Below are 22,752 nucleotides of genomic sequence, written 5' to 3'. Positions count from 1 at the left end.
CCTGTTATGATGGCAATCAAAAAAACTTCAGAAGCTGCCAAGCTGAAGAAGCAGTCTTATCAGGCTGGTCGCTGGTTTGCCCAGTAGTAACGGGAAGTCAACAGAGTCACTGGAACTTGGGGCAACAGAGGCACATGAACTGGGGTCAACAGTGGCACATGACCTGGGAGCAACAGAGGCTCCTGTGTATTAAATGTAAATGTTATTTTCAATGTTACTGTTGCTAGGCCTGGCTAGTTCACAATGTCTGTCTGTCTCTGTGTTTACATACCTGCTGCTTCAGCCCAACATCTCTGTGTCCTCCTCCATGGACGGGGTCTCTGAGGCCCAGCAGCAGGGGTTCCAGGTGTTCAGGGGCTCCACTTTCACCATCAGCTGCTCCATCCAGCCACAGTACCAAGGAGGCTCCTTCCAGTTCACCTTCACCTCCTCCAACTCAGCACACAACTCCACCCAGCCAGCTGTCAATCACTCTGCCCACTTCCTGTTTCCTGCTGCAGAGCCCGCCCACTAAGGAAGCTACAGCTGTATTTATCACATCTATGTTTTCTCTCATAACTTCTTCTCTGAGAGCCGTTTGTGCTCTCTCACTGTCTCAGGTAAGATGACTGTTTACAGGTTTGTAAAAGATGATTGGTCCAAACTGAGTTAAAATGATCAGCTGACGACATGTTGTTCCTGGACTGATAACTGCCATTGTGTTACACATGTCATGTAATAAACAAAATTATACAAAGTGTATAAAAGGCAATAAAGTGATTATTCTCAGAGGACTTTATAATCTGTGCAACAGGACAGTCTCTGTCGTCAGAGCCTCAATTCAGATAAAGATAACCCCCACAAAAGATATAAGTGTCCATGTTGAAGTGATTTAAATTTCAGGTCAGTTTGTGGTTAACGGGAGCTTTTGGACTCATGATGTTGTGTGATGGTATGACTTTGTTCCATCAGATCCATCACATCCATCTACTCGAAGGCCTTTTATTATCATTGGAGTGGTCGTCTTCTTGCTGATTCTGTTGTCAGTGATCACTGCCATTTACTTTGACTGTAACACACACCTCTTGTTTAGACCACAGACTTAAAGCTACATTGTGTAAGAATTACTCCCATCTAGCGTTAAGATTATATATCGCAATCAACTCTTTCTCGCCACGCAGTATTGCAGCTACGGTAGCCTTCACGCTTCAAAAAGTGAAGGTGTACAAAAGGCCGTCTATCAGCCGTCGTTGTTGGAGTTCATGCGTTCTCTTAATACATCCATGAGTTCGTGTCGGAGAGTGGCGTGGACGCGCGCTTCACACCACGAGCGGGCACGCGCGCCACCCGACGGAAAGAAAAGGAGACTGCAGCGGTCTGGAGGATAATTAACTAGTTGGGATTTGATGTGTGCGTCCAAAGCAGCTACAATGTTCACTCTTTTTTCTAATGACGCCGGTCTCTTGCTCTTTTCAATATCCGTTTTCTTTTTCTGGGTGAAGAAGAAGACTCCTGTTCCTGAAATTTGGATTTTTAATACTTGTGGTCCTCCATGTTTCTTTCTTCAAACTTGCCGGGGCCGGGAAGCTACGATACCCATTAGCAGCAGCTGTGAGTCGAAAACGCGAAAGGCGGAGCAGTAGGTCCTGTATGTCCCTTACCGGCTAACGTATTTCAAGATGGCGCATCATTATGGAGCGTCTACCCCAGTTCATGCAAGTGCAAATGTAAAATTCCAAGCTAATAGGAATACTTGAAATGGATGCTGGTGGTCAATATTCATGAAAAAGGACAAGTTTGTGAATGGCAATACAGATTTTGATAATGAACAACTACAAACGTTACACACTGGGGCTTTATAGACTGTGTCTGTACTGAAGAGAGGAATTGTGAAGGAAGTCACATCTGTGTGCTGTCATGTCTCTCCAGGCCAGCAGGGGGCAGAAGCCAGACAGACAGAACATTGAACTGGCTGAAAATAACCTGGGTGTTCCTGCAGCTGAAGGAGGGCTTCAGGTATCTTTGCTTTTGAGAATTAGACAATGATTGGGTTTATGGATTAGTGACGTACGTAATTGTCATGGCACTCTATCTCCCTTTTGGCTGTTCAGCAAGGCTGTCATGCTGGGAAGGTGAACTTACCTAGTCACAAAGCCGCTGTTAGTTTGCAAGTGGGCATGCCGTAGTGATTAAGAGGGACTATTGAGAACAGGTGGGGGACCAGAGTTTGAGGAGAGAGATGTGTCTGATGTTTCAGCTCTATTTTTAACGTACTTACAATCTAAATAAAGGCTTGTGAGCCTTGTAAGCAAGCAGACCTTTTTTCTGTCATAGTATGTTGAAAAATAATGTAATCTAGTTAAAGTAATGTAATTTCTTTACTTGCCCCCTGGGCACCTCCCTAGAGAGAGAGATGGATGGTTCTTTTCTCTCTCTCTCTCTCTCTCTCTCTCTCTCTATATATATATATATATATATATATATATATATATATATATATATATATATAAAACATAACATAAAACTCTCTTAATTCAATTTGCTTTAAAAGCATGAACAAAAAACATGTTGTCAAAGCAGCTTACACAAGATTCAAAAACACATTAAAAACAGAATTCAGATAGATTCTGGACTGATATCTTAAAATCATAATCTCTCTCTCTCTGTCTCTCCCTCTCTCTCTCTCTCTCTTTCTCATTCTCTTTCTCTTTCTCTTTCTCTCTCTCTCTCTCTCTCTCTCTCTCTCTCTCTCTCTCTCTCTCTCTCTCCCTGTCTCTCTCTTTCCCCTCTCTGCTGAGAGAGAAAGAGAGCGGGGGTGGAATCAGCACGGTAGGATGCTGTCAGGTTGCCGTGGTTTCAGCATCTCTTTCCTTGTCGTCGGGGATGTGTTTGTGTGCTGCTGAAGGGTGAGTGTGTGAGTGTGTATATGTGTGTGTGTGTGTGTGTGTGTGTGTGTGTGTGTGTGTGTGTGTGTGTGTGTGTGTGTGAAAGAGAGAGAGCTGTGATTCCTACAGCTGTGAGGATAACTGACAGAAGGAAGAGTGGAAGAGAGAGAGGAAGAGAGGAAGGAGGAAAGGAAGAGAGGAAGGACGGAGGTGTTGGAGGGTGGATGTGGATTAACGTTGCCGCAGCGAGTCATTGTTTCCTGTGAGCTGCAGAGATCTGGGAGGACGACAGGAAGATTCATTATTCCATCTTCATTTCTGCACAGCTGAAGGAGGGAAGGACGGGGAACAGAAGGAGGAAGGAGACACTGAAGGACACAGTTAAGGAAGGATGGAGGCAGTTTGAGTCCTCGCTGATCCTCCGGTAAGCCTCCTCTCATATCCTTCATCCAGCTTCACTCATTCGTCGTTTTCTTTCTCTGCTGGTGAAAAGGTTTCTCTTTTTGTCTGCTCTGACAGTGTCAATAAAGTCTGTTCAAAACACATTTGGCACATCCTTCACACCCTGTTTGTATTTCACACAGTGGAAGCATCTCATTCCAACATGGCTGCCATCTTGGATCAGACCTGAGAACAAAGTTACACTTAATCTAAAATCATGAAGCCCAGACAGCTCTAAAGAAACGGTACAATGAACGATGGTGAACCTGAAAGGTTTTTAATAATCCTCCTGATCAAAAAGGTCAAGGTTCAAACAGGAAGTGGCTCTGTGAGATCTCTATTATGATCAGTTCATTTTTGTATTTCTGACCAACAGTAGTTAGTTTTATTTTCCGATAGACCAGACATCATCCTTTAAACTCTCTGTGGTTTCCTCTTTTGTTGAAGAAGTGTTTTAATTAATGGCACAACCTGATTGGTCGATACAGCTGACAGACATTATCCAGGGTCAAAGGTCATCTTCAGAGTTAAACTTTCACAGAAAGCTCAGATGTTCACAGGAACTCTGTAAAAGCATTTCATTGGACAGGAAACAGGAAAAACATCAAACTAATCCGGATAAAGTTTGAGTTTATTAAATAATGATGTAATAGTGAAGTGCAGTGTGCAGAGAACAGAGGGAGGACTTTAATTTGTTAGGGTTAGGGTAACATGTGGGTCAGGGTTGGAGAATGGGTTAGGGGGTGATTTATACACTCACTTCAGCAAAGTTAACTGGAAAGAAATATCTTGTTCAGCGTTCTGCTGCTCTAGCGTTAGCTGGTAACTTAAAGGGAAAGTCTGCAGATGTTCTGTTCTACCGTACATGTAGATGACTGTCTCCAGAGTCTGTTTGTCTACCTTACATGCAGATCATCATGCATCACCCAGCTAGCTCAGTTGGTGGAGCAGGCGCCCGTATGTAGAGGTTTACTCCTTGATGCAGCGTCCCCAGGTTCGACTCCGACCTGTGGCCCTTTGCTGCATGTCATTCCCCCCTCCCTCCCCTTTCATGTCTTCATCTGTCATGTCAAAAATAAATGCCCAAACATAATCTTAATCTTTTTTTCCCTCTTTAGCAATTAGCTTAGCACAGTAAACAATAAACAACACTTGTCATAGTCGCGTCATCCTCCCCAGCGCCACCCTCTTGTCCAAATATGGTCACTGGCTCCATAAAACCAAGATGGCGACGGCCAGAATGCAAACTCACGCCGTCAAAACGTCAGTCCACAAACAGATGGGTTTGTTATTTTGACAGTCTTTGATTATATCACATAATCTTTATTATAATATTATATATATATAATATTATAACACACCTGAATCTATGGTTCTATAGACTCAACATGTAACCTACCCTCCAACAGACTTCTGTGTGAATAAACAGTAGCGTGGATCTTTTTGGACGCACTAAGCTGTAATTTTCACCGTCACTTCCCGAGAGCCTCCTTGCCGTTGGAGACGCGTAACCATAGTAACCCCTGCTGACCCCCGCTGCAGCGGCTTCGCCAGATATCGCTTAAATTACTGAAGAAGGTGAATAACTAGAGCAACAGTCGCAGGTTAAAATCACAGATTAAATGTGTAGATATGTAAATTAGAGTGTTATTGACGTTACAGAGCTGCTTGGTTTCTGTCCGTCTATTATGAACATTGTCGTTACTAGCGCGTTGCGTTGTGGGATGCTGATGCCAACATAGTGTCCAGTGTTTACATACTGTAATATTATACTGCAAATAGTATGCAACTCGCGTACTATTGGTTTCATACGAAGGTTTCAGACAGATAATAAAGAATCTGTTAGTGTGGACACAACCTCTGCTTCCTCTCTGCTTCCTCTCTTCTTCCTCCCCCTCTCCTGGAAGCATTACATCATGCTCCCCTGAGAGATGCTGCTGTTGCTAGGTTACGGCCAGCTGACTCTGTTCCATTTTTAGACAGATGCTGAGAGACAGAGAGGTGGGGGAGGGGAAGATAGAGAGAGAAGGGCCTTCTCTGCTATAAGTCTTCAAACACAGATATATTATTATTATTATATATATATATATTATATACGTGGTGGAATCTGGCTCAGAATAATAAAGAAATAATAATAAATCAGATTAATATAGAGTAAACTTGTGAGATAAATAAAAACACGAGACAGTGTTTTCTCTTTTATGAAATATTTGATATTGGAACTGCTAACAACTAAAATACTAAGATACTCGACTGAAGAAACAGTCTACTAACTGTCTACTACTACTTTAGTAGTCTGGTGTTTACCAGAGATGTGCTCTTTAATATATCACTCAGCATGAAAACAAACATGAAAACAACTTAATGAATCTCAGTCAACTAAGACCCAAACGGCCGATTAGTCGAGTTATCGTCACCTTCTCGGGATGCAGCCTGTCTGTTATGGAGTCAGTAATACAATAAACATAAAAGAAAATGGTTCCTGTTTACTCACCTGAAAGAACTCTTTATTTATATATATATATATATATATATATATATATATATATATATATATATATTTATATTAATATCAGTGACAGACTGTAAATACTGATATATATATCTTTGTTAATGTGATTGTTTCTCTCTCAGGTCTTTGGGAAGTTATGACGTCTCAGGAAGACGCATCTTCCTTCAGGAGGTTTTTTCAATACGTGGAGGACAGCGGCCTTCGAACGTACGATGGACTGGTGATCCAAAACGCCTCCGACATCGCCAGAGAGAGCGACCGCATTCGCAACCAGACCAACTGGAACTACCTGCAGGAAAAACACCAGAAGAAGAGACGGCAGGAAGACGCCATCAAGAGGTTGAAAATACCAACATTAAAACATTAAAATGATGAATTAACACTCCTGAATGTAGAGACAAACTTTACCACACAGAATCTCTTCTGAGCACATGCCACAAAAACATCTCTGGTAGGCTAATATGATTCAGCTTTTATTTTGAAATGTAGGTTGTTAGGCCGCTCCCTTCCTGTCTCTTCCTGCAGTCAGAAGGGTAGTTCCTCTGATTTGGGGACAGCTGTTCAGGTCTAAAGGCCCCTCCTCCCTCCTCTCTCCCTCCTCCATCCTCCTCCATCCTCCTCCCTCCTCCATCCTCCCTCCATCTTCCTTCCTCCTCCATCCTCTTCCATCCTCCATCTGCCATCCTCCGTCCTTCATCCTCCCTCCATCTTCCTCCCTCCATCTTCCTCCCTCCTCCACCCTCCATCCTCCATCCTCCATCTTCCTCCCTCCTCCATCCTCCTCCATCCTCCCTCCTCCATCCTCCATCTTCCTCCCTCCTCCATCCTCCCTCCTCCTCCATCCTCCATCCTCCCTCCTCCATCCTCCCTCCATCATCCTCCCTCCATCTTCCTCCCTCCTCCATCCTCCCTCCATCATCCTCCCTCCATCTTCCTCCCTCCTCCATCCTCCCTCCTCCATCTTCCTCCCTCCTCCTCTCTCCTCCATCCTCCCTCCTCCATCCTCTATCCTCCCTCCATCTTCCTCCCTCCTCCATCCTCCATCCTCCCTCCTCCATCCTCCCTCCATCTTCCTCCATTCTTCCTCCCTCCATCCTCCTCCCTCCTCCTCCCTCCTCCATCCTCCCTCTTCCCTCCTCCATCCTCCCTCCTCCCTCCTCCATCCTCCCTCCTCCTCCATCCTCCCTTCTTTTATTGTATTGATACGTGTTCACGGGGACATTTTTCTCGTTTTTTACGTGGTGGCCAGCACGAAAATGTGAAGTAATGTATTTCAATGGGAAGCATATTTCGTGGTCACGGCACGAAAATGGTAGGGAGTAGTATAAAATGCCAAAAATCTGTGTAGGGAGGGTGGTCGGGGTGGTTGATGGGTCAAACAACACAGGACTTTCACCCGGGTGAGTGGGGATCGCGTCCCGCGTGTGGCATTTTGTTTCCCGTAGTCTTCCTAATCACAACCGTCCCGTTATTGTGGTGCGTCCCCAGTGGCCGTCTCCTGGCGTGTGAGGCATCCTTTTCGGCCATCCCCGGCATGTGAGGCGTCCTTTCCCTGTAGTCGCGTCCCCAGCGGCCGCCTTGCGGCTGCCTCCCAGCATGAGGCATTCTTTTCGGCCGGCGTGTGAGGCGTCCTTTACCCGTAGGGTATTTCGTGCTGGCCACCACGTAAAAAACGAGAAAAATGTCCCCGTGAACACGTATCAATAGATTAAAAATAATGTGACATTTACACAAACTGCCGTGAGACCAGGTTGCCATCCTCCATCCTCCTCCATCCTCCCTCCAACTTCCAGATCAAGCAAGGAGCGAGGAGAAATCAAATAAGAGACTTGGGAAGCACTGGGTGCACGAGCCAGAAAATGACTACTAACCACTAGACCAGCTGTTTGAAGTTCAGCAATGTGGAAGCTGGTGCCGTCTGCACTAGGATGAGAAGGGTTGTCCTGTAAGTTTCTTCTCCTGCAAGTTTAACAAACATCAGCTACTCGACAGCTGAGAAAAGTTGATGAAGCTCCAGTTCTTCTTGCTTTACTAAGGAACGAACAAACAAAACAAACTTTGTGATTAGTCAATTAACAGTTTTACTAACATGTCTTTCCATTCGTCCCTGCAGGATTGGTGAAGATGTTGCCATGGCAACAGACGGGGCCTACTCTGGGAAACATTTCAGGATGGGTTTCATGACGATGCCGGCGCCGCAGGACCGTCTGCCCCCCCCCAGTCAGGGCTTCACCGTGCGGTCCCAGTCGCTGCACTCGGTGGGCGGAGCAGACGACGACTCCAACCCCAACAGGAAACAACCTCCGCCCAAACCCAAGAGAGACCCCAACACCAAGCTGAGCAGCAGCTCCGAGACGGTGGACGCCGGCGGCACCAAGAGAGACGCTCAAGAGACCAAAGAGACACCGGAGCAGGCAGAAGGTGAGAAAAAGGATGCATAAAGGGTTCAGAAATGCCGTCAAAGACTTACAGTAAACGCACCTCAAAGTCCATAAATCTGTCACATGTCGAGATTGGGCCTTAGTGTTTTCAGATTTTAACATCTCTGTCTGTCTGTCTGTCTGTTTGTTTCTCTGTTTCTCTGTCTGTCTGTCTGTCTGTAGCTCGAGCTCTCTACAATGAGGACTACAGAAAGATGCCTCCACCCAAACCCAAAAGGAATCCCAATACTCAGCTCAGCACCTCCTTCGATGACTCCTACATCCGTAACCACGGCAACAGGAAGTCTTCCCTTCGATGGGACAAGTCTTCGTCCCAGAGTCAGAGCCCGGCATCGAGAGACACGGACGACGAGGAGCCAGTCTACATCGAGATGGTGGGAAACATCCTGCGGGAGCTGAGCAGACAGGAAGCGGAGGACGAGCAGAGCGAGGCAGTGTACGAGGAGATGAAGTACCCCTTGCTGGACGACTTCCTGCAGGATCCCGCCGCCATCTTGGACCCTGATGCCTGGGCAGCCCGCAGCTCGCTCTGCGACATCCCACCGCCTTTCCCCAACCTGCTGACGCACCGCCCGCCACTGCTTGTCTTCCCCCCCGCTCCTGCTCAGTGCTCCCCCAACTCAGACGAGTCCCCGCTCACCCCGCTAGACGTTACCCGGCTGCCCGTCATGGACAACGTCTCATACAGCAAGTCAGGCGGCGCCGAACCCCCGCAGAGCTCCACGCAGCACCGCAAGGAGAAGGACCGAGAACGAGAACGGGACAGAGACAGAGATCTGCCCTCCACCCACACCATCACGTCCTCTGGCCGCTCGTCAGCTCCTCCCCTCCCCTCCAATCTCTACAAGTCTACTGGCTCCGCCCACAGTGGCCATGGTTACCCCCGCAGCCAATCAGCGTGTCCGTCTCCGGTCAGCATGGGTCGCTCTCTGACTCCTCTGAGTCTGAAGAGACCTCCGCCGTATGATGCTCTGATGGCCGGAGGAAGCATGCCCCGCTCCTCCTCCTCCTCGTCTTCATCCTCTCACAGGGCTGGGGAGGGAGGGGCTAGACTCAGTAACTCTTCCTCCACCCACGGCTCCATGCAGAATGTGGCAATGAGGTCACAGACTCCCACCAGTCCATTGGACGAACTCAACAACGTGTTTACGTCGGGTCGACCAGCACGAAAGAAAGGAGCAGGCAGGAAGAGCCGCGGCAGTGAAGGTAAACAGTTTTATATCAGTTAAAATCAGTTTTATATCCATTTTGTATCCATTTTATATCAGCATTACATTAATGCATTCTCATTAACCAGTTTGTGTGATCTCGTACGAAATTACAGCGGCCGCCAGCCTGTCACACAGACTGATTTAGAAGATTTAGCATCTTTACAGTTCAATTTAGCTGAGAAAAGGTGACAATTCCTTTAGAATAAATTCACAACACAAGTTGGACATAAAAGAGATTCTCAGAGAACTTACTGCTGTAAATTGTACAAGCATGAAGCATCAGATATTTTTTTTATAGTGCACCAGGTTAATGTTTACATTATAAACTGAGCCCCAAAAAGTTTGTTTAAAGGACTTTTTACTGAACAGAACTTACATGACAGTCATTAACAAACTGTTGACTACAGCCAGAGAGAAGATAGATAGATAGATAGATAGATAGATAGATAGATAGATAGATAGATAGATAGATAGATCTTTATTGTCATTGTATGCAGTACAACGAAATTCTGTTGGAGCCATCCTCTCCAAAGCACATTCTCACCCAAACACATCTCGCACATACACATTCAGGAAGTCTTTAATCCACTGGCAGAGAAGGTCTCCCAGACCCAGTGTTTGTAGTTCGTTGATCAATTTGTCTGGGTTGATGGAGTTGAATGCAGAGCTGTAGTCAATGAATAGCATCCTAACATAACTGTTGGGGGTTTCCAAGTGTGTGAGATGGCGTCATCAGTGGATCTGTTGGTCCCATATGCAAATTGGTGTTGATTGAGGTCAGGAGAGATGCGGGCCTTAATGTGGGGCAGTACCAGTCTCTCAAAGCATTTCATGATCACTGGCGTGAAAGCCACCGGCCAGTAATCAATCAGGCTTGTGATGGCTGAGGTTTTGGGTACAGGGATTATGGTGGTTTTCAGACAGGTGGGGACTGTGGCTTACTGTTGCTCTGTTTGTAGCCAGTAATGTTCCTTACACCCTGCCATATTGCAGGGGGTTGTTGTCATTGAAGTTGTCCTCAATGCGTTGTTTGTATTTCCGCTTTGCAGATGTGATGCCTTTGTGTAGGTTGGCCCTCGCCCTCCTGTACTCCTCCCTGTCCCCTGATCTCAGCGCTGTGTCCCAGGCTTTGAGCAGCTCCCTCACCCTGTTGTTAAACCAGGGCTTCTGGTTGGGGAGCACTTTAATTTGCTTCTTTGTTGTTGCAATGTCCGTGCAGAAGTTGATATAAGAGAGGACTGTGGAGGTATGGTGCTCAATTTCTGTATGTTCAAAGAGCTCCCACCTGGTGTCATCAAAGCAGTCCTGCAGGGCTGAGGAGGCTTCTGCAGTCCAGATCTTTTACGTGAGGTTTGGTCCTGCTGATGATGGGATTGTAGGCTGGTGTCAGGAGCAGGGATATATGGTCAGACTGTCCAAGATGAGGTTGTTCCTAGTTTTAATGTTCACATTCTTGTAAAATTCTTCAGGTTAGTGTGGTTGAAATCCCCTGCCACTATAAATATGCTCTGCGGGTGTCTGTTTTGCTGCTTGCGTATGGCATCATGTAGCTTACCCATGGCTATTTTAGCATTAGCTCTGGGGTGCAGTTAGACAGCAGTGATAAAGACAGATGAAAATTCCCTAGGCAGATAGAAAGGTCTGCATTTCAGCATCAGGAACTCCAAATCCGGGCAGCAATGTCTCTCAATAGCAATAGTGTCTGTGCACCAACTGTTGTGGATGTATGCACACACGCCTCCTCCTCTTGAGTTACCAGAGTCGGCTGTGCGGTCTGCACTGTAGAGGGAGCGGCCTGCTAGCTCCATGGCTAGGTCAGGGATGTTGTCATGCAGCCAGGTCTCCATTATCACCATAATGCAGCAGTCCAAGCAGTTATTGGTACACCTTACATTGTCCAGTTTGTTAACGAGGGAGCGGGCATTGGCGAGGAAGATGCTGGGCATGGCAGGTTTGTGCGGGCATCATCATAGCCTAGCCTGGATGCCGGCTCGCTTACCCCGCTTCTGCTTCCTCTCACATCTCCGCCTGCGTCGCCTCTCCGTGGGTCTGTTGATCTTTCCTGTGATCTCATTGTCCATTGTAATTTCCAGTGGAATGGATCCGGAGTCACTGGGTGCACGTCCAAAACAACAGTCCTTCAGACACAAGATTTCTGTTTGTGTGTAGGTTATAATCTTTCTAAAGCTCCTATTGCAAAGGAAGCTTCGGGTTTCTGCGACTATGCGCATCGACATCTTGCTGTGTGTCACTCTTGGCATGCTTCTGTCATGAATGACAATGCTTGGCGCTTTTCACATATTATCACATATTAGTTCTTGTTAGCTGAGCGAAGACGTCTCTCCCTCAGTTTCTGTAGGTTCCTATCTTGGTCATATGCTCTACCATGGTAGAGGCTTGTTCTCCATTGGTCACAATTCCGTGACAGTGTTGTCTAGCTCTCAGGTTTTATGTCAAAGTCTATGAGGTCTCTCTTTAACACATCGCGTCATTGTGGATCCCAGATAGGTAAACTTTGCCACATCCTTGAGAGTTATATCATTTATTGTGAATGAGTGCGAGTCAGCAGCCTGTGACATGGTGACAGTTTTCTTCAGGCTGATGGTAAGCCCGAACTGGTCACATGATTTAGCAAAGCTGTCAAGTAAGGTCTGGAGCTGTTCTGGAGATGATGCAAAGAGAGCAGCATTTTCAGCATAGAACAGTTCTCGGTTAACAAACTGCTGTGTTTTGGTTTTCGCCTTGAAGCGGGGCAAGTTGAATAAGTTTCCATCATCTCGGGATAGTAATGAGACTCCTGTGGTGTTATCATAGACAGTTAAAGAAGTGCACAAAGTGACGCCGTTGTTTTCTACAGAGACCAGTGAAGTATATTATAAGCACTTTCCCCGTGATGGCTGAGCGTTACTGCGCAGCCTCAAACTGAGCTTGAAGACGTAGATGTGACGTGAGCAACCTGTCTGAAAGTTGGAAGTCTTCTGGTAGCTGTGCCAAGAGAAATCTCAATCATTCCCAATCTAGCAGAGACGGAGAGCGTAGGTATATGTAAGGAGATAACATAGACACAGGCTAATTATTGCTAACTAAAATGCTAGTTAACATTAGTAATTAAACTTAAACAGCTAATGGAAGTCCAAACTGCCTGAGAGCTTCTCCTGTACTATACGGTAATTCCTCTACTATGAGACAGTAAGTCTCGTGGTTATGACACAATCGTTAGCCTATTTTTATAAAAACGTCTGCTACGGAGCCATAACGTGAGATACAAGGTAATGGAACCTTTTATACATTGCTGTGTTTCTTTAGAAATAAACAATGGACAAATAGTCTTTAAACACTTCAGATGTAAAGTTATTCTCTGTCAAAGTGACGTCAAAATGAATGGCAGTCAATGGGATGCTAATGGCGGGTGATGGCTTGAAGCAACAAAATGGCTCCATAGGAGCTACGCTTTGTGGACGCTCGCCTACCCCCTTGGGTGTTATGTATATCTTTGTAGGCTTTCTGGAATACATATGAAAAGTATATGCCGAAGAGTGTAGGTGCCACCAAAAAATGATAGTCATGACTTGCCGTGGTGTAAGATGGTTTTGGATTAAAACACTTGTGGGACATGAACATCCATTTTCTTTGGTGAAAGTCTTGTGTTTTCTCCTTAACTTCTTCATGACATGAACACCTGTTTCCTGGGTGAAGGTTTAGCCTCTCTGAGGCTGAGCCCCTGCGGAGGATTGTATCCTTGATCTCATTCTTGTGCTCTAGGTGTCCATCAGGGCTGGGTCACGATCTTGTTTGTGTTTTTCATTGACAGGATTTCAAGGTGCAGCCGGGGGAGGAGAGTGTTTGCAGTTTGGGGACCTCAGAATTGCTTCTCTATTTTGCAAATGATGTGGTGTAAATCAGCACTGAGTTCTCATTTTTTCTGTATCATACAGGTTCTCGTACGTTCTTTTTCCCATATTTGTTTTAGGTTCTGCTAGTTCTCTGTCTCTGTTTGAAGTTGTCTGTCTTACACATTGATTTCTGTTTTCTTCTGTGGAAATAATGCAGAGGGATTAGCTGTCTCATCCTGTCTGTCTCTCTCCTGTCTGTCTCTCCTGTTTGTCTCTCTCTCTGTTTGTCTCCTGTCTGTCTATCTCTCTGTCTGTCTCTCTCCTGTCTATCTCACTCTCTCTCTCCTGTCTGTTTGTCTCTCTCTCTCTCTCTCTCTCTCTCTCTCTCTCTCTCTCCTGTCCGTCTCTCTCTCTTTCTCCTGTCTATCTCTCTCTCTGTCTCTCTCTCTCTCTCTCTCTCTGTCTCTCTCCTGTCTGTCTCTCTCCTGTCTGTTTGTAGGAGACTCCAGGTCTCTGCCTAGACACCGTAGTAAAGACAGAGACGGACAGTCTAGTCCAGTTTCCAGCCGGATGGGTCGGTCGTCTGTCAGCCCGACCATGATGCTGTCCGGAGGAGGTTAGTCTGTCAACAAAGACTCTACAGGGAAAGATACAGATATATATATACATTAGGGATGCACTGAATCCAGGATTCGGGTTCGGATTCGGCCGAATATTGGGCTTTTTGACAGGATTGGGTTTCTGCCGAACCTTAGAATTTTTTCCCCCTGAACCGAACCCTGGTGAATGCTGGTCGACGTAATGACGGCGTCGTTGATTATGGGAAGGTGTATATGTAGGTGGACCGTTCAATGCAGTAGGCAGTGAGAAAGTGAAAATGGAACTTGCGAGCAGAAAAAGCGCCGCCCGGCAGCACCCCCAGCCAAAAGAAGGCGAACCAAGCCGAGCCACACACCCAACCCGATATGCCGACCTGTCCTGCGGCGGCAAGGACCCCAAACAACACACAACATCGCTGCTGCCAAAACACCTGCGCATGAAACATCCGAAAGAATACAAGCCGCGCATGAAGGAATCTACAGACAGCAGCCAAAACGCAGCAACCGGTGTTAACCAGACAGTGCCTCTTCCGGGCTGTCAGCCGTTCTCTCTGTAAATGAGTCTCCCTACAGTGGGAGCGGAGCGACCGAACGGCTGGCTGCTGCTCGTTAGCTAACGTTAGCTTTCTAATTTCACACCCCCCCCCAACATGCCTTCATCATACATTGATTAGTGAAAATTTGCCAAACAAAATTATCACTCATCTGGCGATAGCGATGTATTTTCCTACGATGTGAAAAGAGCATGTGAATTCAACATTAAGTTGTTACATTTAACTACTTTACAGGCTGTGGACGTTGTTTACTTCATTATTGTGTTTACTGTGTTAATGGACTGAGGATGGGAGGAGGATTTGGTATTCGGTTTCGGATTCGGCAGAATCTTAATCAGTGGATTCGGTATTCTGCTAAACCCCAAAAGTCTGGATTCAGTACATCCCTAAAATACATATATAATGTATTGTGTTGATGTAAATAATAATAATCTGATCTGCAGAATCAAAGAGTCCACTTGGCCGTTCGGCTTCGACGTCCGGAGTTCCTTCACCCCAACGCCATCTACACCCCGCACTCAGCCAGGTACCTGTCTGTCTGTCCATCTGTCTGTCTTTCTGTCTGTATACCTGTCTTTGGCTCTGTCTGTCTGTCTGTCTGTCTGTCTGTATACTTGTCAGTCTGTCTGCCTGTCTGTATACTTGTCTGTCTGCCTGCCTGTCTGTCTGTCTGTCTGTCTGTCTGTCTGTATACCTGCTTGTCTGTCTGCCTTTCTGTCTGTATAACTGAGACACAGACAGCAGTTTGATTTAAAACAGAAAAGTAAAGAGATGTATACTTCTCGCAGGATTCATCTGAACAACAGAACGTAAAACGTTTAACAGGTGAACAGAAGCTTCCACCATCAGCTGACTCAACTCTAAACAACTTTTAACAAGTTAACAAAGTGTTTTCTTACTTCCTAATATCAGTTTTGTGTAAAATATTTGGTGTTTAAATGTTATGTTGTAAATGTTCTTTGTGTTTTGTGTTATCATGAACTCTGAACACATTAAAATAATCTGTAGATCTTTAAAGTGAAGTAATAATGTAATACTAACAGTTACATTACTGATCTAACATTAAACTATCATTAAACTAACAATAAACATAAAATCAAACACTGATTGAACTCACAAAAAATCACTTTAATAGATTCAATCTCATTTAAACCTGTATTAACACTAATAAAGCTCACCTAACCCTAACTCCACCCGCCTCTCATTAACCCCGCCTGTCGTCATCTGCCTCCGTCCCTTAATACTGTAGCCCTGCCTGTTTATAGTTCCCCCACCATGTGCATCGTAGCCCAGCCCATTCAAGGTTCCCCACCATGTGCATGGTAGCTCTGCCCGTTTATGGTTCCCCAACACCTGCTTGGTGGCTCTGCCCGTTTATAGTTCCCCCACCATGTGCATGGTAGCCCTGCCCGTTTATAGTTCCCCCACCATGTGCATGGTAGCTCTGCCCATTTATAGTTCCCCCACCATTTGCATGGTAGCCCTGCCCGTTTATGGTTCCCCCACCATGTGCATGGTGGCTCTGGCCCCAACGGTGCAGCGTTCACACTACGAGCGATGAAGCTACATAATGGTCACAGCGCTGCAAGCTTCATTTTCACAGTCATCGTTGAAGTGTCTCGTTGGTGCTTTGCCGAGTCAATGTAGCAAGGTCGGTAATCTGCTGTCTAGTGCACTGAATGACGCATGATGTTTAGTAGCTACAGACCTTCATCACAGCTCGGTCATATCAACAGTTAGTAGATGTGTTTAGTAGCTACAGACCTCCATCACAGCTCGGTCATATCAACAGTTAGTAGATGTGTTTAGTAGCTACAGACCTTCATCACAGCTCGGTCATATCAACAGTTAGTAGATGTGTTTAGTAGCTACAGAGCTCCGTCACAGCTCGGTCATATCAACAGTTAGTAGATATGTTTAGATGCTACAGACCTCCATCCAGCTCCAAAAAAGCTAACAGCTAACCTGTGTAATGTGTGGCAAGATTTAAAGAGACGATACCCAACCTTACACTGCAGCATATCACGCCCGTAAAGAGAGTCCGTCACGCAGTGACAGCAGTTTATGGCTTCATGTCAACAGTTTCCATTAAAATGACGTGCAGCATGTTGCTAGCGCCGCTCGTAGTGTGAACATGACGTCAGAGAAATTAGAATGAGAACCCTCATTTTTAAGCACGTCCTTGTTCGTTTCAAATGAAAAACACAAGTTTGTTCGACTCTCTCTAATGATGTACATTGATATTAAATCTGTACTTTTGTGTGTTAATGTTTCTTGAAGAATCTCTTACAATAAAATATTTAATTTAATCAAACACCGGACTGAAACTTCAGTGTGAAAACTTACTTTCTGCTTCTGGTCTGATTCAAATCTATTTCACATTAGTTCAGTTCAGTTCAATTTTATTTACAAAAGTTTAAAGGCAAGAACAATCATAAGACATAATATATGTAAGGTAGTGGAAGCTTGTGTAAAGGGGCCCAGACACTAGCAAATGATGAACATGTACTATCATATTGTTTGGATAAAAACATGTATTATACAATAATATGTACAATGTAAGATTGTTATTATCATATAAATGTAAATAAAGTCAGTGTGAGCGCTCTGTGACAGGAAGTGATTGTTATATCTGGACTTTTTAACTGATGCATCACTTTGTGCAGCATGCTGGTTAAATAATTCACATTCACAAACCGTACAGCCATGTTTAAGTGTATTCATGTGTCCACCATCAGGTCTGTCCACACATACTTCATATCAATTAATAACTTGCAAATACACAAATGGATCAATGGTACGCTGACCCTGTTTGTCTTTGCTCATCCTGCACAAACAGTGAACACACTAATGAACACAGTTCATGAAAAGTTAGATTTGTCTGTCTGTCTGTCTGTCTGTCTGTCTCTCTGTCTGTCTGTCTGTCTGTCTGTCTCTCTGTCTCTCTGCCTGTCTGTCTGTCTCTCTGTCTGTCCATCTGTCAGTCTGTCTGTCCGTATGTCTGTCTGTCTGAAACAAGCTTTTTTTCTCAAAAGGTTTTTTAGACTGCTGTGTTATTGGTACAGATGAATCATCTTACCAAGTGTCTTTTCAGAGTTTCCATTGGCAGATATTTTCATTTATATATAAGCAAGAGACACGTTGTATTCATTGTTTTTTTGTGTTTTTTGTGGCCTTTTTTCCAGTGAATCTCTAGTCTAAACTGGACTTTACGAACACAGTAAATTCTGCAGGTTTTCATTTTGGATCGGCACTGACAACTGTAAAGAAATCTGCAGATTCTGTTTGGGTGTGGAGATGGAGGATGATGAATGGTGACAACACATTCTCACTCCCATCGCGTTGTGTGACTTTGGCCTTTGTTACTGAAGCAAAAAGTCTCCTTTAGCATCATATTTACTCGGGCTTCTTCGGGACTCTTGGCATCACTTTTAGACGCTCTGGGTTAGGACGTAGGTTGCACTGACATGTGGCACAAGAACAGGACATGAACCCCAGTCTCCAGGGGGAAAGTCCTGTGTTGTTTGACCCATCCATCCTCCCTACGTACTACTCTCTACTGTTGTCTCTCTACATACTACTCTCTACTGTTGTCTCTCTACATACTACTCTCTACTGTTGTCTCTCTACATACTACTCTCTACTGTTGTCTCTCTACATACTACTCTCTACTGTTGGCTCTCTACATACTACTCTCTACTGTTGTCTCTCTACATACTACTCTCTACTGTTGGCTCTCTACATACTACTCTCTACTGTTGTCTCTCTACATACTACTCTCTACTGTTGTCTCTCTACATACTACTCTCTACTGTTGGCTCTCTACATACTACTCTCTACTGTTGTATCTCTACATACTACTCTCTACTGTTGGCTCTCTACATACTACTCTCTACTGCTGTCTCTCTACATACTACTCTCTACTGCTGTCTCTCTACATACTACTCTCTACTGCTGTCTCTCTACATACTACTCTCTACTGCTGTCTCTCTTCATACTACTCTCTACTGCTGTCTCTCTTCATACTGCTCTCTACTGCTGTCTCTCTACATACTACTCTCTACTGCTGTCTCTCTACATACTACTCTCTACTGTTGTTTCTCTACATACTACTCTTTACTGTTGTCTCTTTACATCCTACTCTCTACTCTCTACTGTTGTCTCTCTTCATACTACTCTCTACTGTTGTCTCTCTACATCCTACTCTCTACTCTCTACTGTTGGCTCTCTACATACTACTCTCTACTCTCTACTGTTGGCTCTCTTCATACTACTCTCTACTGTTGTCACTCTTCATACTACTCTTTACTGTTGTCTCTCTACATACTACTCTCTACTCTCTACTGTTGTCTCTCTACATACTATTCTCTACTGTTGTCTCTCTACATACTACGCTCTACTGTTGTCTCTCTACATACTACTCTCTACTGTTGTCTCTCTACATACTACTCTCTAGTGTTGTCTCTCTACATACTACTCTCTACTGTTGTCTCTCTACATACTACTCTCTACTGTTGTCTCTCTACATACTACTCTTTACTGTTGGCTCTCTACATATTACTCTCTACTGTTGTATCTCTTCATACTACTCTCTACTGTTGTCTCTCTACATACTACTCTTTACTGTTGTCTCTCTACATACTACTCTCTACTGCTGTCTCTCTTCATACTACTCTCTACTGTTGTCTTGTTGTCTGACGCTGAAATACACTGACTAAGCTTGTCTTATGAGTTCGGAGTGAGAACGGGCTGCAAAAAGGGATGGCAAGAGTCCCGACCTAGAGCGTCTAAATATGACGTTAAAGGAGACTTTTTGTGCAATAACAAACACTAAAGGCACCTGACCAAGCGTCGGTATTTTATGAGTTGGGAGTGAGAATGTGTTGATGGTGATGATGGATGATGATGTATTAGTAACATGTTGATGTTCCAGATGCCGTGGCTCTGCGGAGACGCCACCATGATGGAGACCATAGAGAAGAAAAGGTTTCTGTGTCGAGAGATCAAAGCTCGCCAGCGTCCAGAGAAGAATCTGTGCAAACAGGACAGCATGCCCATCCTGCCCAGCTGGAAGAGGAAGCAGCCGCCGCCGTACTCTGCTCCGCCCAGCGCCTCCGGACACACTGCTGGACACACCGCCACCGTGTTCTGGGACACTGCTATCTGAAGCCACCGTGTTCTGGGACAGCGCCATCTAAGGCTACATTTACACTGCTACGTTTTGGTTTAAAAAGGAATATCTTCTGCCAAGTTTCCCCCTGTCATTCCCCCTTCTCTAGCATTTCCCTCTCTCATTCCCCCTGCTCTGCTCTGGCGTTTCCCTCACTCATTCCCCCTTCTCTGGCATTTCCCTCTCTCATTCCCCCTGCTCTGGCGTTCCCCCCTCTCATTCCCCCTGCTCTGGCATTTCCCTCTCTCATTCCCCCTGCTCTGGCGTTCCCCCCTCTCATTCCCCCTGCTCTGCTCTGGCGTTTCCCCCTCTCATTCCCCCTGCTCTGGTGTTTCCGAGCCCCTAAACCGGAGACATTTGGAAACACTTCTGTCCCGTTTTGGTTTGGAATCTGTGGGGTTGTGTTTCAGTCTCAACGTCTCAAAACGGAGACCTTTGGCAACACCGACACTGACGCCAACGTTTCTCCTCCTGATTGGGTCTCATCAGTCACAACGTCTCGTTCTCTGAGACTAAAGCTAGTAACATTACCATGGTAACTACCAGCAGGGGCCACGCTGCCTCCTGTTTATGTCCAGTATACCAGGATGTTGATGAGATATGAGGTTTGGGTGTGTTAGTTTAAGGCGAGACACGGCAGGCAAAAACATCGTTTTTTTTTCACTGGTCAATTTTGAGATTTTGGGCTATTTGTCTTCAATAACATGTCTTCTTTCAGACTTGTGGTGAAATAAAGTCCGAAATACACATTTAGGTCTTTATTTTACTACACTTTGTCTGTTCAAATTCAACAAAAGTTGGCGTTCTAAATCATCGCGCTGCTCCGCGATCGCTGTCTGCACCCTGTCGTCACATATACCGTTGGAAAGCTCTCTTTCTCCTCTACAATGCTGTCGGATCCAAATATGGTCATTTCCTTTTTATCAGCAACCAATCGTGAAAGTAAAAGGGGGGATTTAACTCAAAATGCGCAATCTCATTGGCTGATGCCAATTTCTGACAACGTGATTCGTTCAGAATCGTCACGTGACGTGCTCTGACATTTCCGCGGTAGCTCAAAATGTTGAAAGAAGTGCGTCGAAAACGGCCGAAAATCACCTCAGAGAAGACAAAAACTGTTGTCATTAGCAACAAGACACAGGGGATCACAAACTAAGACAGCAGATGATGAAATGACTTCACATAGTACGTCGATGTTTAAACTGTCGTTCAGAAAACAGGAGTGTTCAGACAGCGGAGGTAATCAGACTCTCTCTCTCTCTCTCTCTCTCTCTCTCTCTCTCTCTCTCTCTGTCTGTCTCTCTCTCTCTCTCTCTGCCTGTCTCTCTCTCTCTCTCTCTCTCTCTCTCTCCCCCTCTCTCTCTCTATCTTTCTCTCTCTCTCTCTCTCTCTTTCTCTCAGCAGTTTACAGAAAGTCATAGCCTACATGTCATATATTAAATATTTGTCACATATGTACCACACTGTACTGATCGCGATACAACACACTATATTACAAAACAATTACATTACACAACAGTTACAGTTTTATATAATATAATTACTATATAATAGGCTACTAAACAGATCTGTAATTTTGGGATCCTAAGTGGTGTGAGTCCCTCAGGTTGTAGCAGGCAGATCCATATGTAGCTGTCAGTGGAGCTGCTGTCACCTCTCCTAGGAGAACTACCAGCTTCTCTTCTGGTCTTAACTTTTTTTGGCTATTTTTTCAAAGTGTAATTCTCTTAGTGAAGATAGTTTTTCCCAGTGGAGGAGGAAGTGCATCTCTGTCTGACCCAGCTGGTGGTCACTGAGCCTGTATTTAGTCAGGATCCGTCTCTTCTTTGTATCTCTGACAGTGTGAAGATAATCTGTCAAATAATAATTTAGTCTACTTTGTTTGCTTTCTCCAATGTTCTAAATATTGGTCTTTTGAATGAGTCATAATTAGTTTTGTTCTGTTGTGTTATGAACCAGTGCTGAATGGAGCCTGGTTAGTTATCTTCACCATCAGCTGACTGAGGGGACTGGTTCTGGTTAGTTATCTTCACCATCAGCTGACTGAGGGGACTGGTTCTGGTTAGTTATCTTCACCATCAGCTGACTGAGAGGACTGGTTCTGGTTAGTTATCTTCACCATCAGCTGACTGAGGGGACTGGTTCTGGTTAGTTATCTTCACCATCAGCTGACTGAGAGGACTGGTTCTGGTTAGTTATCTTCACCATCAGCTGACTGAGAGGACTGGTTCTGGTTAGTTATCTTCACCATCAGCTGACTGAGGGGACTGTTTCTGGTTAGTTATCTTCACCATCAGCTGACTGAGGGGACTGTTTCTGGTTAGTTATCTTCACCATCAGCTGACTGAGGGGACTGTTTCTGGTTAGTTATCTTCACCATCAGCTGACTGAGGGGACTGGTTCTGGTTAGTTATCTTCACCATCAGCTGACTGAGGGGACTGGTTCTGGTTAGTTATCTTCACCATCAGCTGACTGAGGGGACTGGTTCTGGTTAGTTATCTTCACCATCAGCTGACTGAGGGGACTGGTTCTGGTTAGTTATCTTCACCATCAGCTGACTGAGGGGACTGTTTCTGGTTAGTTATCTTCACCATCAGCTGACTGAGGGGACTGTTTCTGGTTAGTTATCTTCACCATCAGCTGACTGAGAGGACTGGTTCTGGTTAGTTATCTTCACCATCAGCTGACTGAGGGGACTGGTTCTGGTTAGTTATCTTCACCATCAGCTGACTGAGGGGACTGTTTTGTGGGAAAAGTAAGCTGGAGCAGCAGCAATTATGGCCATCTCCACCTTGATGAAGGAGCCTCTGTCATGCTTTCTGTTATGGAGAAGTTGTGGCTTCAGAGCTCAGTTGTGACGGTCAATTCAACGAGAGAAACTGATATGCTCAGGACCTCAAAAGCTGAGGCCGTCACAGCTGCCAGTGTAAAACATAGGTGCAAGAGTCCAAGCACAGCTAAAATACATATGGTGCTGGAATGGACAGTTAGACTTTAAAAAGCTGTTACATCCATTGTTGGTCTTGTTCTGTGTCCATACAACTGTCCAGCGTGGGTTTTGTCTGCAACTTTGTGCATGATACGCCAATTTTAATTCATTGAGTTACTGCAGTTGTAGGCCTTATA

At 45.1% G+C, this 22,752-nt stretch overlaps 3 protein-coding genes across 5 annotated transcripts in view; all 3 read left to right on the top strand.

Annotated features, from left to right (window-relative positions):
- Positions 1 to 22,752, top strand: part of LOC116038066 (NACHT, LRR and PYD domains-containing protein 3-like) — a 1,733,742-nt gene that overhangs the window by 700,953 nt on the left and 1,010,037 nt on the right. The gene's annotated exons all lie outside the window — the stretch shown is intronic.
- LOC116034665 (NACHT, LRR and PYD domains-containing protein 12-like) overlaps positions 1 to 22,752 on the top strand; it is a 575,637-nt gene that overhangs the window by 73,112 nt on the left and 479,773 nt on the right. The gene's annotated exons all lie outside the window — the stretch shown is intronic.
- nyap2a (neuronal tyrosine-phosphorylated phosphoinositide-3-kinase adaptor 2a) lies at positions 2,768 to 19,749 on the top strand. 3 transcript variants are annotated; one of them, XM_036001623.1, is made up of 7 exons: positions 2,768 to 3,288; positions 5,920 to 6,156; positions 7,931 to 8,238; positions 8,421 to 9,464; positions 13,802 to 13,918; positions 14,899 to 14,981; positions 19,389 to 19,749. In XM_036001623.1, exons 2-7 carry the CDS (start codon positions 5,954 to 5,956, stop codon positions 19,620 to 19,622), a joined length of 1,989 nt encoding a protein of 662 aa, XP_035857516.1. In that variant the 5' UTR covers positions 2,768 to 3,288; positions 5,920 to 5,953; the 3' UTR covers positions 19,623 to 19,749. The 3 variants fall into 3 exon arrangements, with proteins under 3 accessions (XP_035857516.1, XP_031167099.1, XP_031167098.1); XM_031311239.2 differs by lacking the exon at positions 19,389 to 19,749 and adding an exon at positions 15,244 to 16,093 and having other exon boundaries at positions 5,940 to 6,156; XM_031311238.2 differs by having other exon boundaries at positions 2,769 to 3,288; positions 5,940 to 6,156.

This window comes from Sander lucioperca, chromosome 5 (assembly GCF_008315115.2).
Source record: "Sander lucioperca isolate FBNREF2018 chromosome 5, SLUC_FBN_1.2, whole genome shotgun sequence".
Taxonomy (NCBI): domain Eukaryota; kingdom Metazoa; phylum Chordata; class Actinopteri; order Perciformes; family Percidae; genus Sander; species Sander lucioperca.
This window is presented reverse-complemented; position numbering and strand designations above follow the sequence as displayed.

Coding starts and splice junctions, on each gene's coding strand:
- nyap2a (XM_036001623.1), top strand. CDS start 5,954: ATGACGTCTCAGGAAGACGCATCTTCCTTCAGGAGGTTTTTTCAATAC. Junction 9,465..13,801: donor GAAGAGCCGCGGCAGTGAAG/GTAAACAGTTTT, acceptor GTCTGTTTGTAG/GAGACTCCAGGTCTCTGCCT. Junction 13,919..14,898: donor CATGATGCTGTCCGGAGGAG/GTTAGTCTGTCA, acceptor TCTGATCTGCAG/AATCAAAGAGTCCACTTGGC.